This window comes from Coffea arabica, chromosome 9c, assembly GCF_036785885.1.
Source record: "Coffea arabica cultivar ET-39 chromosome 9c, Coffea Arabica ET-39 HiFi, whole genome shotgun sequence".
NCBI lineage: Eukaryota > Viridiplantae > Streptophyta > Magnoliopsida > Gentianales > Rubiaceae > Coffea > Coffea arabica.
In genome coordinates this window covers 20,588,607-20,602,609 of record NC_092326.1, presented here as the reverse complement: position 1 = coordinate 20,602,609, position 14,003 = coordinate 20,588,607, and the positions used below count along the sequence as shown (strand labels likewise).

The following is a 14,003-nucleotide window of genomic DNA, read 5'->3' as shown; positions in this document are numbered from 1 at the left end:
CACTTTGTTTACAAGTTCTCAAGAGATATTTTAGCTAGAAAATAGTCTCCAAAGCTAGATTTGTTCTCCAAGTGGTGTGAATTTCTTGTGAGCATTTCTTTTGTGGTTGAAAGTTTCATTAGTGTAGCTTTGTTGAGAGTTATCTGAATGATTGTAAAACTTTTTAGTTTGACTAAGTGAGGCTTAGGACAAGGAGGAAGTGCTCCCTCCATTGTACATCTAGTTGAACATCTTTCATCAAAGAGAAGTTGTTCAATCTAGTGATTGGTCTTCAAGTTTGAGGAAAGTTTGGTAGACAATCGGTTTGATATTCTATCTTACTTTTTGTTTAATAAAATTCTCATTACTTATCTATACTTGTTTTTCTGATCAATATTGTTCTCTTATTCTAATCTATTTGGTTGATCATTACTAGAAAAGAAGGTAAATTTTTATTAAAGAAAAAGTGCATAAATTTGATTAAGATTTTAATCAACCTAATTCACCCCCCCTCTTAGGTTGTCTTTGGGCCTTACACCTGTGATATGCTTAAATTACTTGTACATGATAACCGTCTCATTTTAATGTGCCAATGTGAAACCTTGAACCATACGTGTGGTATGCTCAAATTACTTGATTTATTAGAACTGCTAGAGTGTCTTGGAACCTCACTGGGCTGTGTAGCTCATTCCACGCTTTTGTTTTCCTTAACAGAGTTCGAGACCAAAAGTGCTCGTGAATAGTGCTAGATTGTTTTCTTTTGGGAAAAACTTTAAGTTGTATTACAGCAAATGACTGTAGTAAATATTCTTTTGGGTTGTATTAAACTTGAGAGCTGACTAATTGTAAGTATGAAGTGTTTTAGAGTACTTTAAATATATATATATATATATATATTGAAGTTATTTGAAGTATTTCTAGTTTTGAATTATGGATTGTACCAAATCCTGGCGAGAGCTGAGCAGGCGTCCCGCCGATACCCTTGGATTCGCCCTTGAGAGAAGTGGGGGCGTCACAAAATCTGGTCTAAGATTGTTGAGCTAGTAGAAGCAAAAGGGCCATGTATTGCTTCCAAATGCTAGTTTGTTATTGGCTGCATTAGAAAGTCATTGATCTTATCCAGATCTAATGAGCGATCATAGAAAAGAGCAATGTAGATCTTGGTTAACATTTTAGTCACGGGGGTTTTGCTTTTAGATCAAATCCTTGTGAAATACTCAAGTTCTGAAAAAGACAGTTAGCTCCCCAGAAAAGATTGATTTCCACAATATTTACTTCCATGATGCACAAGTCACTATGAAGCTTTGCTGAATTTTGAGAGCATGTTTCTCCTTTGGGTTTAAGATATTTTTATCTTTTATCTTTTGTGGGCAAATTTGGTCTAAGATTTTTGAGCTAATAGATAATTGGACCAAGCAGTTATTTATGGATGTAACGATAAGTTTATGAAGAGGATCATTAAAAGTGGACAAACCTCCTTTAATTTAGGGAGGCATTAAAGCTTTGTTTTTCTTTTCTCCAAAAAAAGTATCCAAATATTTAAATGGATTATAAATGGATAACTGGTTTTTATTTAATCCATTTAGACTCATTTATTAAATTGATCTAAATGGATTGGTTAAATTTCATCCACCATCCATTAAATCAAAATCAATTATAAATCATTTATCCGTATTGCTACATCTAATTACTAGTATATATAGATTCCAGATGTGTAGATTTTCCAAGGGTGTAATTGTTATATATTTTTTTTCCGAATGGTTTGAACCAATGTTTTTAAACTCAGACTAGCCAGTGAATCGGTGAGGGGGCTAGTTTGCGGTTCGACCGGTCCAACCGGTCCGACCGACTGATTCACCGGTTCTGTCTTTTTTTGGCAACTTCAATGCTAAGTACTTTACGGGTCTTCACTCTACACTTGAATTTGACAGCCGATGCACAGTCTAACATGGTTATTGATAACTTAAGTTCCCAAAATGCATTCACCAACATAATTTAAAACTAAATTTAAGTTGAGATAATAATAAATTTTCTAAAAGTTATACATGAAACTCCAAAAATTTGTAAAATTATTGTAATAGATAATACAATTATTACAAGACAAATGGCATCTTTGCCATGAACTAGTTGAAAATTTTCTTTTTATTAAAATTTTCAAATCTTTGTACTGAATCATTTGCAAATGGAAATAGAAACAAAAATCTTGAAATGGAAAAAATTAAACTCACCAAAATGAAAAAACTTTTATGGAAGTTGAAACTTCCAACTGCCTAATAAATCAACTAAGATAATAGGTTGATGATAGTGGGGGGAAGAGTTGAGAAAGATTTTGTCATGGGTATTTGATTTGGAGGTGGAAAGGTTATAAAGAAAAAAAATGAAAAAAAAAAAACAAGAGAAGAAGCAGAGACAAAAAACCAATTAAAAGGATAAGGCAAAAGCCAAAAGGTGCTGTCTGGTGTCTGTGTCTTAGTGCTAGGGTTTCCTTTTGTTTAATTAGATTTTAGTCTTTAACTTAAGATATAGCATTGTACATAAAAAAAAGAGCTTGTATTGTGTGTGTAGTGCAGTGGTAACAAGCTTTTGTTGTGACTGTGGAGACTTGGGTTCCAAGAGCTCCATTCATATTGTTTGCTTTGAATTTTGGGTAAATATTTGAAAATTTTGAAAAATTTTAAAAACCGCTAGTTTACAGTTCGAACGGTTTTTAGCGGTTCATACGATTTACCCAATTTTCAACGATTTTTCATTACTTATGGCTTTAGCACTAGATCGGACCGGTGATATGTCCGGTTCGTGGTTCAACTGGTCGAACCGGCCGATCCGATCTGGTTCTGAAAACGTTGGCTTGAACCGTAGAGTTTGATGTACATATGATTTTGTCTCACTTTTCTTTTTCTTTTTTTTTTTTTGAGGAAATATTTTGTTACGTGAAAATTGGAAGGAGAAAAATCCAAGTCCTTTTTACGCTGACATCACATTGAGTCCTAAATTCGACTGAGAGCAGTTGTGGGGTTACAGACTTTCTTGTTTTCAGTTTAGGGTTTCGATTTTCAGTCTCAATCTTGGAGGATACTTGATGACGTTTGATGCAATCTAAAATGTTGCTTTAGGCTATCATATCAGCCGCAAAAATAGCTATGAATTCTCTGTATCAGTAGGCATTTCTTTCTTGATTCTCCTTATTTTTGTTTCCTTTTCTTTATTTTTCTTCTAATGAAATTCTTATTCGAATTGTTTAGTGGAATGAAGCCATAAGGCTGAGTTATTTAGAGTTCTTCTGAATTGTAATCGTTTGTTTATTGCATTTTAGTGGGTTTTGATTAGTTGTATTGAAAATTGAGAAATGAGAATCAGAAACACGCATCCTTTATGAAACATGGTTTAGTTTGTACATATTTGATTTAGTAGGTTTTCTTGCGACTAGCTTATCTGGGTTCTTGGGTTCTTTGCAATTTTGACAGATGGAAAAGTGGTTTTTTCTGTCAAAAAAGATACTACTTTTGTGCTTCCCGTGGGAAAATTGTGATTTTCAGGGAAGTTATCTTTTCCATTTTTGATATATATATATATTTTTTGGGTTTCAGATTTTGGTAGGAGGTTTTTTCAGACTGTTTAAGATGGGGGAGTTTGGGAAGCGTCCATGGAAGGATGATGGTGATAGTAAGAACCAGAAAAGGAGGACTGAGAGAGACCAGAAGGGTAACGATGAGTTGATTGTATATAGGATTTTATGTCCAGATAATGTTATAGGAAGTGTAATTGGAAAGAGTGGGAAAGTGATAAATTCCATTAGACAAGAGACAAGGGCAAAGGTTAAGGTTGTGGATCCTTTTCCTGGGGCTAATGATAGAGTTATAACAATTTATTGCTATGTTAAGGAGAAGGAAGATGTGGAGATTGATGATGAATTCAATGAAAAGCAACCTCTCTGTGCTGCTCAGGATGCACTTCTCAAGGTTCACTTTGCAATTGCAAATGCTATCGCATCAGTTGGCGAGTCTGACAATAAGAAGCGGAAAGATAAGGAGGAATGCCAAATTCTTGTTCCGTCAAGCCAATCTGCGAACATTATTGGGAAATCTGGAAGCACAATCAAGAAGCTCAGAAGCAAGACAAAGACAAATATTAAGATTACAGCAAAGGATACTAGTGATCCAACTCATTCTTGTGCTTTGGATTTTGACAACTTTATTCTGGTTAGTTCCTTTTTATGTTTGAAATTTAGTATTTATTATGATTAGGTAAATTTACTTTTCCAAAAAATAAAGGATGATTGCAAGATCAGAGAGATGCTTTCCAAGAAAAATCCTGTTGTTGCATATGAGTTTTATGGTGTCATGGTTGGTTGTGAAGTGGCAATTCTACTGGCAAGTAATTTTAGTTTGCAATTTTTTTTAACAGATATCATGTTTAGCTCCAAACTTGTCAATATTAAATGACCGATGTTTCATTAAAAAGTATCTTTATATTGCTAGCGTGTGCTTTTGTGATATCTGTTGCTCATGTTGCAAATAGATATCTGGTGAATCAGAGGCAGTGAAGAAAGCACTTTTTGCAATTTCAGCAATCATGTATAAGTTTAGTCCCAAGGAAGATATACCTCTTGATACTACCATACCGGAAGCTCCTCCAAGTATCATTATCCCTTCAAATGTTCCTATCTACCCTGCTGCTGGACTGTACCCTAGTGTAGATCCTATTGTGCCACACAGAGCTGTTCCTTCTGTTTTAGATCCTGGACACGTACCTGAGTTTCCAGGTTATACTGAAACTGGGAGTACATTTCCTGTCTATTCATCTGCTCTTCCTGTAGTTTCTGGTTATGGGAGTGATGTTAAATCTGAGGAATTGACTACAAGGGTGCTCTGCCCATCTAGTAAGATTGGCCGTGTTATTGGTAAAGGAGGAAGTTCCATTAAAAGTGTAAGGCAGGCTAGTGGTGCTCGTATTGAGGTAGAAGATGCCAAGGCCAATCGTGATGACTGTCTCATCACTGTCATCTCAACAGAGGTATGCTTTCATCTTTAACTGTCAAATGCTGTTGACACATTTTACTTTTTCATTTTTAACTGTCAAATGCTGTTGACACATTTTACTTTTTAATACCTTTCCTCAGGCAGTAGTGTTCATTCTGCGAGCAACTTGGATGTGGAACCATTTTATGCTTGAGTGCAAGGGATAATATATGTCCATGCCTGTCTTCTTATAGTGCTTCCTATGTATGTAAAAAGATGAGTCAGTGCTTTGACATTTGACATTGGCACAATCTTTAGAGCACATTAAGAAATGGAGAGTCCAGCTATTACAGTTTTTATAGTAACAGTTTGTAGAGCACAATCTTTATAGTAACAGTTTTTATTCTTACCCTCAACATCTTGAGTCCAGCTATTACACTCAAACTCAAGTCCTTGTCTTTTACCAAAAAATCTCTTCATCTTCATTTACAACTATATCATCTCATCGAGTATCCCATCTCATCTATTTCTTTTCATCTTCCTCTTGTAGCCATGTCTGCTATGGTCAACACACCCAATTCTGTTTTACCATATCTGACACATAACCCACACCCTTGTCCATGCCGTATTGTGTTGACATGGGTGTGGCAGGGGTAAATGGAGAGTCCATGTAACATAGACGGATAATATATTCTTCCTCCAATACTGAGTTCTTTGACATCTTTCAAAATTTTCAACTCAAAATTTGTGGCCATGGAGTACGATCATAATAGTTTCTTGTTGCCATAATTTGTATTAAAAATTATTGATAATCCAGAGGATTGTGGTTGTTGGATATGCCATGTTAGTTGAGTTTATATGTCTTATTTCTACTTATCTCCTGTGTTGGACAATGAGTTATAGAATTGACGTGTTCGAGGAAAGGATTTGGTGGAATATGGATAGGAGGTGCATTCGTGGTAGAGGAGGAATTGGTTTCGAGTGGTCTGAAAAACTGAAGTGATTGTATATTTTTCTTTTGATAAGTGATGCCTTTGCCCATTTAATCAATCCAAACATGTGTCAAGGCAATAACAAATTCCCTTAATCCTGGATATGTTGTGGCTGAGAATGAGATGCCAATCTACATTACTATTCCGGCCAAACCCCACATGCCCAAAATGTTATAATGAACAACCTTGTCTTAGTCCTTTATTGTGTCACTTGAATGCCATATGCAACTATCATGGCCCTGTTCATCATGGTGTGATGCTACTTCTTGCCTCTGATCAATTTCAGAGGCTTGACTGCTAGTGGCAATTGTGGTATTTGGTGACACTATCTGGAAGGCACAAGTGGAGGGCTTCTCCTCCTTTCTGTGTTGAATGAAGAGAGAGAGAGAGAGTGAGTGTGTGTGTGTGTGTGTGTTTGTGTGACACGAAGTTGAATAGGCGTCCTCATACAAATAGTTTTAAGGTCAACTTATGTATAATTAGTTTCTGTAATCGCTTAATGTGATGTATTTTGTCCCTCATCAATTCTCCTTTTTGTACTTCTGGTTTTTTTGGCAGTCATCAGATGATCAGAAATCCATTGCAGTTGAGGCTGTATTGTTGTTGCAAGCCAAGATTAATGATGAGGAAGATGACACTGTGACCATGCGTCTTCTTGTTCCCTCTAAGGTTATTGGGTGTATTATTGGAAAAGGTGGTTTGATTATAAATGAAATTAGGAAAAGAACTAAAGCAGATGTACATATCTCCAAAGATGAGATGCCAAAATGTGCCGATGCTGATGATGAACTCGTTGAGGTCCAAGCCCATTAGCCTGAATAATGTTTTTGAATTTCAATTATGGCTTTCTAAACTTCACTTCTCTAAATTGCTAACATTTATCTTCTGTCTTCAGGTGGTTGGCGAAGTTTGTAGTGTCAGGGATGCACTGATTCAGATAGTTTTGAGGCTTCGTGACGATGTCTTGAAGGGCAACGAAGGAGTTCGTCATCCTTCTGGTGGTTTTGATTCTGTTTACTGTGGTGCTGCTGGCCTTCCAGTACCCTCAATGCTGCCCAATGTTCCTTCAGTTGCTCCTTTAACTTATGATCAGAGAGCTGAAACTGGGGCTGGGGTTAGCATGCTCTCATCAAGTAGCCTCTATGGTTATGGTTCATTTCCGGTAAGCCTCTAGGTTGACTTGAGTACTTACTATTCCACCGAAATCAGCAATAGCATATAAGGAATTTTTTAGTCTATTCTTTATAAATATCATTTTTTTTTGGGTCTACATTGGACAATTATTCATTTTTTTGGGTCTACATTGGACAATTATACTCTTTTGTTGTTATGAGCACTGAAACATGCATACTTTGACATTTGATTCCTTGTTTCAACAAAAATTTACTTCTTGTTGTGGTGTTGTATTTCCTCATATCTTTATCCTATGAAAATCTTTTCTAATTTTGCATGGCTAGATACATTTCAGGTTCTCTTTTTTGGACCAATGTGAGAAATATTTTACCTGCAATATCAATTTATATGCAACCTTCAAGTTGCTCATTCTTATAATTCTTAGTAGTCAGCTGATGTGGTGTAATCAGATTAGGTGGATTGGCTTGGATTACTTACTGTTATATGGCTAGGAGCCTGAGAACTTTTTGATGTTTGGAGCTCTTGTAACCTAACTTGGTAGTATATGCAGAATGGTTTTGGGCCCATAGGGATCATCGCTGATATTTATCCAGTGATTTTCATTTGTATGATTATAAAACATTTTCTAAGATAAAGAAGGGCCTCTTCCTTGAAAGCTTGGTCTCCCCAAAGGTATGTTTGAGCATGTTTTAAAGCCTTGTTTTGCGTAGTCCATTATGGACCCTCAAAAGAAAATAATGCATTCCTATGGTGATTTTTGTGAATCATTTTATTTTTCATTTTTTTTTTTGGGAATTTGAAGAAGCCATAAGATAGAGTACTTGTGGGGAAATGCTGGTAGGATTTCTTTTTCTCAGGCAACTTTGCCCTAAGCTTCTAGTTGGCGTTTTGTATCACTTGGCTTGCCTTTAATGGTATTTGACTGCAGCAATTACAGGTAATCTTATAGCAAAAGTCCTTTTCTTTTTGAGGATTAGTAGCTATTTAGGCTATGTGAAGATTATGGATAGAGATAAGATAGTATCTCCTCCATCTGTGCTGCCCGTGGACTGCAAAGATACTCTGTTATTATTACCCCAAATTAACAAGGAAACAAAGTACTGAGAGGCATACTAAGGCCAAATTTAGAACTCAGGCATATGGACTAAGAGGCAGAGGACTGCTTCTAGTAAATTATTCCTGTAAGATTTTTGTATCTCATCGGTGAATGTCAGGCTTTTTTTTTGAAATCTCATTAGCTTTTCGTATCAAATTGGTTTTGATGAGGAGATATGTGGATTTTCCTTTAATCTTGATATTTTTGATGATTTCACATGGGAGGTTTTAACATCACTTGTAATTGGTGATTTGGGCACCTGTAAAAATAGTTGTTTGAACTCCCATTCATTTACCCTGAAAATGGGGATATGCATGATGATTGGTTTTTAAGTGGAGAATGATGACTAGGAAATATATGGAAAATGACAGTTGCTTTAAAAAAAAATTAATGTGTAGTCAACCTATTCGATGCTTTAGATTCGCTCTGTATTTGTTTTATGCGTTGTTTGTGTTTATGTATTATTAGGCTCTTATTTATTTGAATTTTTGGACAAAAAAAATGCTTGGAAAAGATTCTTTTAACACCCAAAAATATACCCTTTCCGATAAAGTACTACAGTGATACTTTTCCAAAATTCTCTAATGATAAAAAAACAATTTAAAATAGCCTTAGTTTCAAAATTTGGCTGCTTCTCGCTGTTGTTGAGATGGTCTTCTTATTGATCGTACCATATTGACAGATTGGAGACAATAGTTATGGTTCTTTGCCTACATATTCATCAAAGGTTTATGGAGGGTAAGTAGTGCATGTAAAGAAGTTAATTTACTAAACTTAGTTATCTAGGTTTTGCCGCATTTTCTTGGTTGTATATTCTTAAATGAAGCCCCTCTAAGCAGGTTGCCTCAGTCCTCTGCTTTGGAGATGGTTGTTCCTGCACATGCAGTTGGCAAAGTCATGGGGAAAGGGGGAATGAATCTCGAGAATATTCGTAAGGTTGATCCTCCGTTACAGTTTTTTTACTTAAAGTTGTCCTATCACTTAAATTTATGCAAGGGATATATTACATAGATTACTTATACAATAAAAGGATTCTTGACCTATAAAAAGGACCATTACCTCTCTGCTTTATAGAGGTAATTGTATGGTCAACCGTTCTCTTGCCCCACTATGTTGGAAAAACTGCATGTTGGGATTTTCTCATATAACTTTTACTAGTGTGATGCCTTATGTTCTATTATTTCTTTGAGGAACATTCATGTCCTTATCTTCTATTTCTTGTTTGACATTTAGATTTGAGGGTTCAATTGTCCAGTGTGTAATTCATGGCTATTCACTTTGTTATTTACAGTAGCATATTGTTCAGCTTGCCAACCTCTGCTACATAAGCAAGTGTTCCCTCTCTTCTTCCTTTTTCTTTTTTTTTTCCAAGTTGAACCTTGAGCTTGTTCTTTTCAACGTTTGACATTCTATTCTCCTCTGCAGAGAGTTTCATATTCTGCAAAAGGTGTACACCTAGCCAGATGACTTAGTTTTTTATTTGATAGCTCTTGTTTCAGAACTCCCGAATTTATGCTTTGGAGTGATGCTATACAGTTCATGCATTCACTGTTCAGTGGTTAAGAGTGTTTCCAATGGTTGCTTTTGATGAAGTGATTCTCAAATTAAGAGAGTTTAAATTTGAGCTTAATCATAACCATTATTGAGCCAATTAAGAGTGATTTTCCAAGCAGTGGCTCTTAATTAATCCATTTTTAATAAAAAGCTTCAATTTTCAATTTCTGCCTCATAAAAAAGGTGCTTCTGAGATAAAGTAATTAACCTTAGGGGTGCTAATAAATCTTTTGCCAAGTAAAAGTACTTTTTCAGAATTACTCCTGAAAAATAGTAGAATAACTGGAAATTCTTTATTGATTTCTAAGCATGGGTCTCCTTTTATTCAGCTCATGGTTAATCTGAAGTTGTACATGCAATCGTTCTATTTCAGATATCTGGAGCAACTATAGAGATCCCGGAATCGAAATCCTCTAGGGGCGATCGCGTGGCTGTAATATCTGGTACATCGGAACAAAAGCGTGCAGCTGAAAACTTGATTCAGGCATTTATAATGGCCACATAAGTTATGTCAAGGCATGTTGGCTTTCTGATGGGATTAAGACTGAGACGTTTCTTATGAACTCTCCCTTTCTAGTTTCATTTAGGTTCTCTTCTCTGAGATCCTTCATCTCTGTGACCTTCTCCAGGACTTGCATTCTGTCGATGAAAGCATCTATATAGATGATGCTGGTCGATAAAAGCATCTAGATAGATGATGATGGAAGGTTATCCTCATTTTCTGTTCTCCGGGCATTTAGGGCGTAGCTGTGGTACCATATAGAATCTACTCAATCTGCGGTTTCCTTAGAGCTTAATCGGATGTTTTCTTTCCTTTCATACTGCTTTAGTAATTCTTAGCCTTGTTTACTGCCGATTCGATCTTATTCTGTCATTGCTTTGCTCTGACAATTTAGTACTTGTGTCAGATTATGATGTCCATAATCATCCAACTCATAGAACATGGAATGTTCTGTTTTTTCTTTTTCCTCCTCCTCCTATCAGCTTCTTTAGAATGATCTTCATTTTTGGTGAGTGGTTAATGTAGTTGGTCATTATCTGTTCCTAATGCTTCTACCACATGATAGCTACTGACTACAGAAAACAGGCAATGACAAATGTTCCAGTTCTCATATTTTTTGATAATCTTGCTTGACCTGGGTATGAAGTACTCAGGACAAAGTCCAATATTCGATTTGGCCTTTCTGTGACTTTTTGAAATCACACTGGATATTCTCATTGATCGACTGCATGAATATAAAGCGGAAAAGCTAATCTGATGATTCTATGAGAATAAATACATCCCTTAGAAGCTTGAACGTAATCTGGGTTCATCCTTTAGCCTTCTTGAAACAGAATGCAAGCACCACTTATCATGTTCTTTATTCCTTCTGCTCAATTGCTCCTCATTTGGTTGTCTTTCTCGACTTATTATTCTTTGACAAGCAGCCTCATGAAATTCTTAAGTTCCCCTTGAGGGACTTTTTTTTACTCAACTTAGTATTTACTCTACTTGGAGTAATCTTGATGATTTGTATATCATTTCATAGCAATATAGCCTCTGATCATGTTAATCAGTTGCTCGAGCTACTATCTTTTTTACTTCTTCCCCTTCTTAATGGGTTACGAGTACTTCTATAATCTTTTGATAACTCAACAAATTTTCCTTTTGGTTTTGAGTCTAGTAAATCCACCCCACAGTCTTACCTACTCTCATGGAATCCTCATATCCCGAAGTGTTAAATACCTATACAAGTGGAAGCATCCTTAGCTTATTTGGTTAGCCTGATAATGGGACTACAGTTAATCATGTTAATCAGTTGTTCGATCAATATAGCAATATTAATCAGTTGCTCGAGCTAATGGGACTACTTTTGATAACTCAACAAATTTTCCTTTTGTGGATGGATTACAAGTTTACAAGTTTACTGTATTGTCTGATTACCTTTCTGCATGGAATTATAAGCTTGAGTTAAAAGCCTAATCCCATGTATCTGGGATGTAATATTCCCTCAGGGAAGGGTAGTTTCAGTTATCCTGGGATTAGTAGTAGCTGTATTGAAGAAAATTGACTCGTTCATGCCCAAAACTCATTTTATTTTTAATTTTTTTAATGACTGAACCGTAGGTTGTTGTAGCCATTACCTGGTGAAAACCAAATGCAGGATTAATGCTTTAGAAAGCAGAAGGAATCTTTAGACTTTTTTTTGTACTAAGACTAAGGCCGCAGGTGTTATTATCAATGCCCCAAATAGCTAGTCTTTAGAAGGAAAGAATGGATTTCTATTCCCACTTATTCAATTTGCCAGCTGAATGAGCCATCATAATATCAGAAGGTATCAGGCCAATAGTGTTAAAGAAACTCTGTGCATTTTCTGAAATTAAACTAATTAAAAGTATGCTATTCCTATGGAATATTTAGGGACAAGAAACAGTTGATATCATTCATAACATCTCATAACATTTCACCCTAGTTCATCCATGCTTCCATGAACTTTCTTGATGTTACAACCTTTATGACAGATCATTTGTGTCATGATCTGAGTTATGGCTTTGTCTTCACTGACAAACTTCCTTCAGTGTTTGCTGTACCTATCATCATCACAATGTATTTGTATCTCTAGGTGGTTGAGAATCTGTCTTTTCAGCCACTGAAAAATGTTTCGGTCATCAATATTTCAATTTCCACTTTCATGTGTGTTTTTGTCATCAATATTTCAATTTCCACTTCAATGTGCCTCCATGTATTTGGCAGGTAATTACTGTACACAAGTGTAATATGTAGTAATCATTAAAATGATCCATTAAATTTGCAGGCGTTTGATATTCCTTTCCATTTGCATTTTGGCGACTGGATTAGGAATTCCAAGTGTTAATGTGCTGTTCTTGTTGATGCTACAGTCGCTTCCTGGCTGATCCCACATTATTAAAGCAAGCCGCTCTTATTGTTGCTTACAATCCTTATATGTTGGTTGAGTTTTAGGTCTTACTGTTGCTTACAATCCCTGTATGTTGGTCGATTTTTAGGTCTTATAATGAGGTTTTGAAGCTACTTCATGGATATCATCACACAAATAACATATTTTTAACCCCAGCAAACTTGATGTTTTCTCTCATCTTTCTATATTAGCATACCTAGATGATTCTAATTCATACCTCAGACCATATATTGCTTGTAAGCTAATAACTCTGCTCTGCTTGTCTTCTTTGGTTTGAGATTGATTGACCTTATTCTAGCTTAGACTTTTTTCCTTCACTTTAAGTTAGTTCAATCTCCAGTGCATTCTCTTTATGAATGGTGGATTATCCACAGCCTAAGCAGAAATCCGGCTTAAATTTCCATACTACAGCCGTTTCTTCTGATGAAAAGTGCATTCATCTTGATGCTGTCCTTGAGTGACAGTCTATACTAGTTTCTGAGGAGTTTGCAGAGTGGGCAGTTGTTGATTCATTGATGTGATGAAGTTTCGCTGTACCCTCTTGGAGATGGGCCTCATAATTCATAATGGCTTGATTTTCTTGGAGTGCTGAATCTGAGGAGTAGCATGCTGGCAGACCAAATAGCAGTACTTTATGGATGCTAAAGGAACTTATCCTAAGACTTCTATTTTTAAGTATACATAGGACTGGCTTGTACTACAATTTGGCGAATAGGAAGCTCTCTTGAGAAACAAATGTTTTGCCCACTTGGAAGCCCCTGTACGTTAATGTTGTGAAGCTATTTTTGCTTTGGAATTGTACTAGTGCGGTTGTTCTCTTTAATTCTCTATACGAGTTGGATAACTACTTTCCTATCTGATTCGGTGTAGTGTGGTGAAAATGCTAGAAAGATAGTGCTGGTATGATGTGGTTGCTCCATGATGCGATGTTTTACTACTTTACAAATTCTCTGTCAATTATTCGAGGGTAAGGTCTATGAACCGGTGTGTATTTGTGTATTGGTGACAAAATTCTATTCATTTCACAATAACAATATGGCGCAGCACTGGTTTTGTTTGATTGCTTCTTTGATGTATGTTTGCTACTTGATTATCCAGAATGAACGTATTTGTAGTTGGTGCAGAGTTCAAATGGTATATTTGGTATTTTTGTGCCTTGCATGCTTTACGCATAATTGCATTATTCGATTTTTTAGCAGTCTTAGCATCCTTACAATCTGCATGATTTGATTGTTTGATATTTTTCAGCATTCTCAGCATTTTTTCTGTACTCTCAGCATCCTCGTTGCAGTTAGACTGTGGTAGGTTCTACACTGTTCTAAGGACTGATGTATTGCCTCTAAAGGCATATAATTGTATAGCAAATTTGTAG

At 35.9% G+C, this 14,003-nt stretch overlaps 1 protein-coding gene across 3 annotated transcripts; it reads left to right on the top strand.

Moving 5' to 3' along the window:
* The first annotated feature begins 2,976 nt into the window (after window positions 1-2,976).
* Window positions 2,977-10,675, top strand: LOC113708592 (KH domain-containing protein At4g18375). Of its 3 annotated transcripts, XM_027231085.2 has the most exons (8): window positions 2,977-3,136; window positions 3,567-4,178; window positions 4,498-4,992; window positions 6,488-6,727; window positions 6,825-7,091; window positions 8,842-8,897; window positions 8,999-9,095; window positions 10,087-10,675. In XM_027231085.2, exons 2-8 carry the CDS (start codon window positions 3,600-3,602, stop codon window positions 10,216-10,218), a joined length of 1,866 nt encoding a protein of 621 aa, XP_027086886.1. In that variant the 5' UTR covers window positions 2,977-3,136; window positions 3,567-3,599; the 3' UTR covers window positions 10,219-10,675. The 3 variants fall into 3 exon arrangements, with proteins under 3 accessions (XP_027086886.1, XP_027086889.1, XP_027086888.1); XM_027231088.2 differs by lacking the exon at window positions 8,842-8,897; XM_027231087.2 differs by lacking the exons at window positions 8,842-8,897; window positions 8,999-9,095 and having other exon boundaries at window positions 10,087-10,430.
* Window positions 10,676-14,003: the final 3,328 nt, after the last annotated feature.

Excerpts from the sequence above, each read along its gene's own strand:
- LOC113708592 (XM_027231085.2), top strand. The coding sequence starts at position 3,600 with ATGGGGGAGTTTGGGAAGCGTCCATGGAAGGATGATGGTGATAGTAAG. Across the intron at positions 6,728-6,824 it reads CTGATGATGAACTCGTTGAG|GTGGTTGGCGAAGTTTGTAG; the intron begins GTCCAAGCCCAT and ends TTCTGTCTTCAG. Across the intron at positions 7,092-8,841 it reads ATGGTTATGGTTCATTTCCG|ATTGGAGACAATAGTTATGG; the intron begins GTAAGCCTCTAG and ends CCATATTGACAG.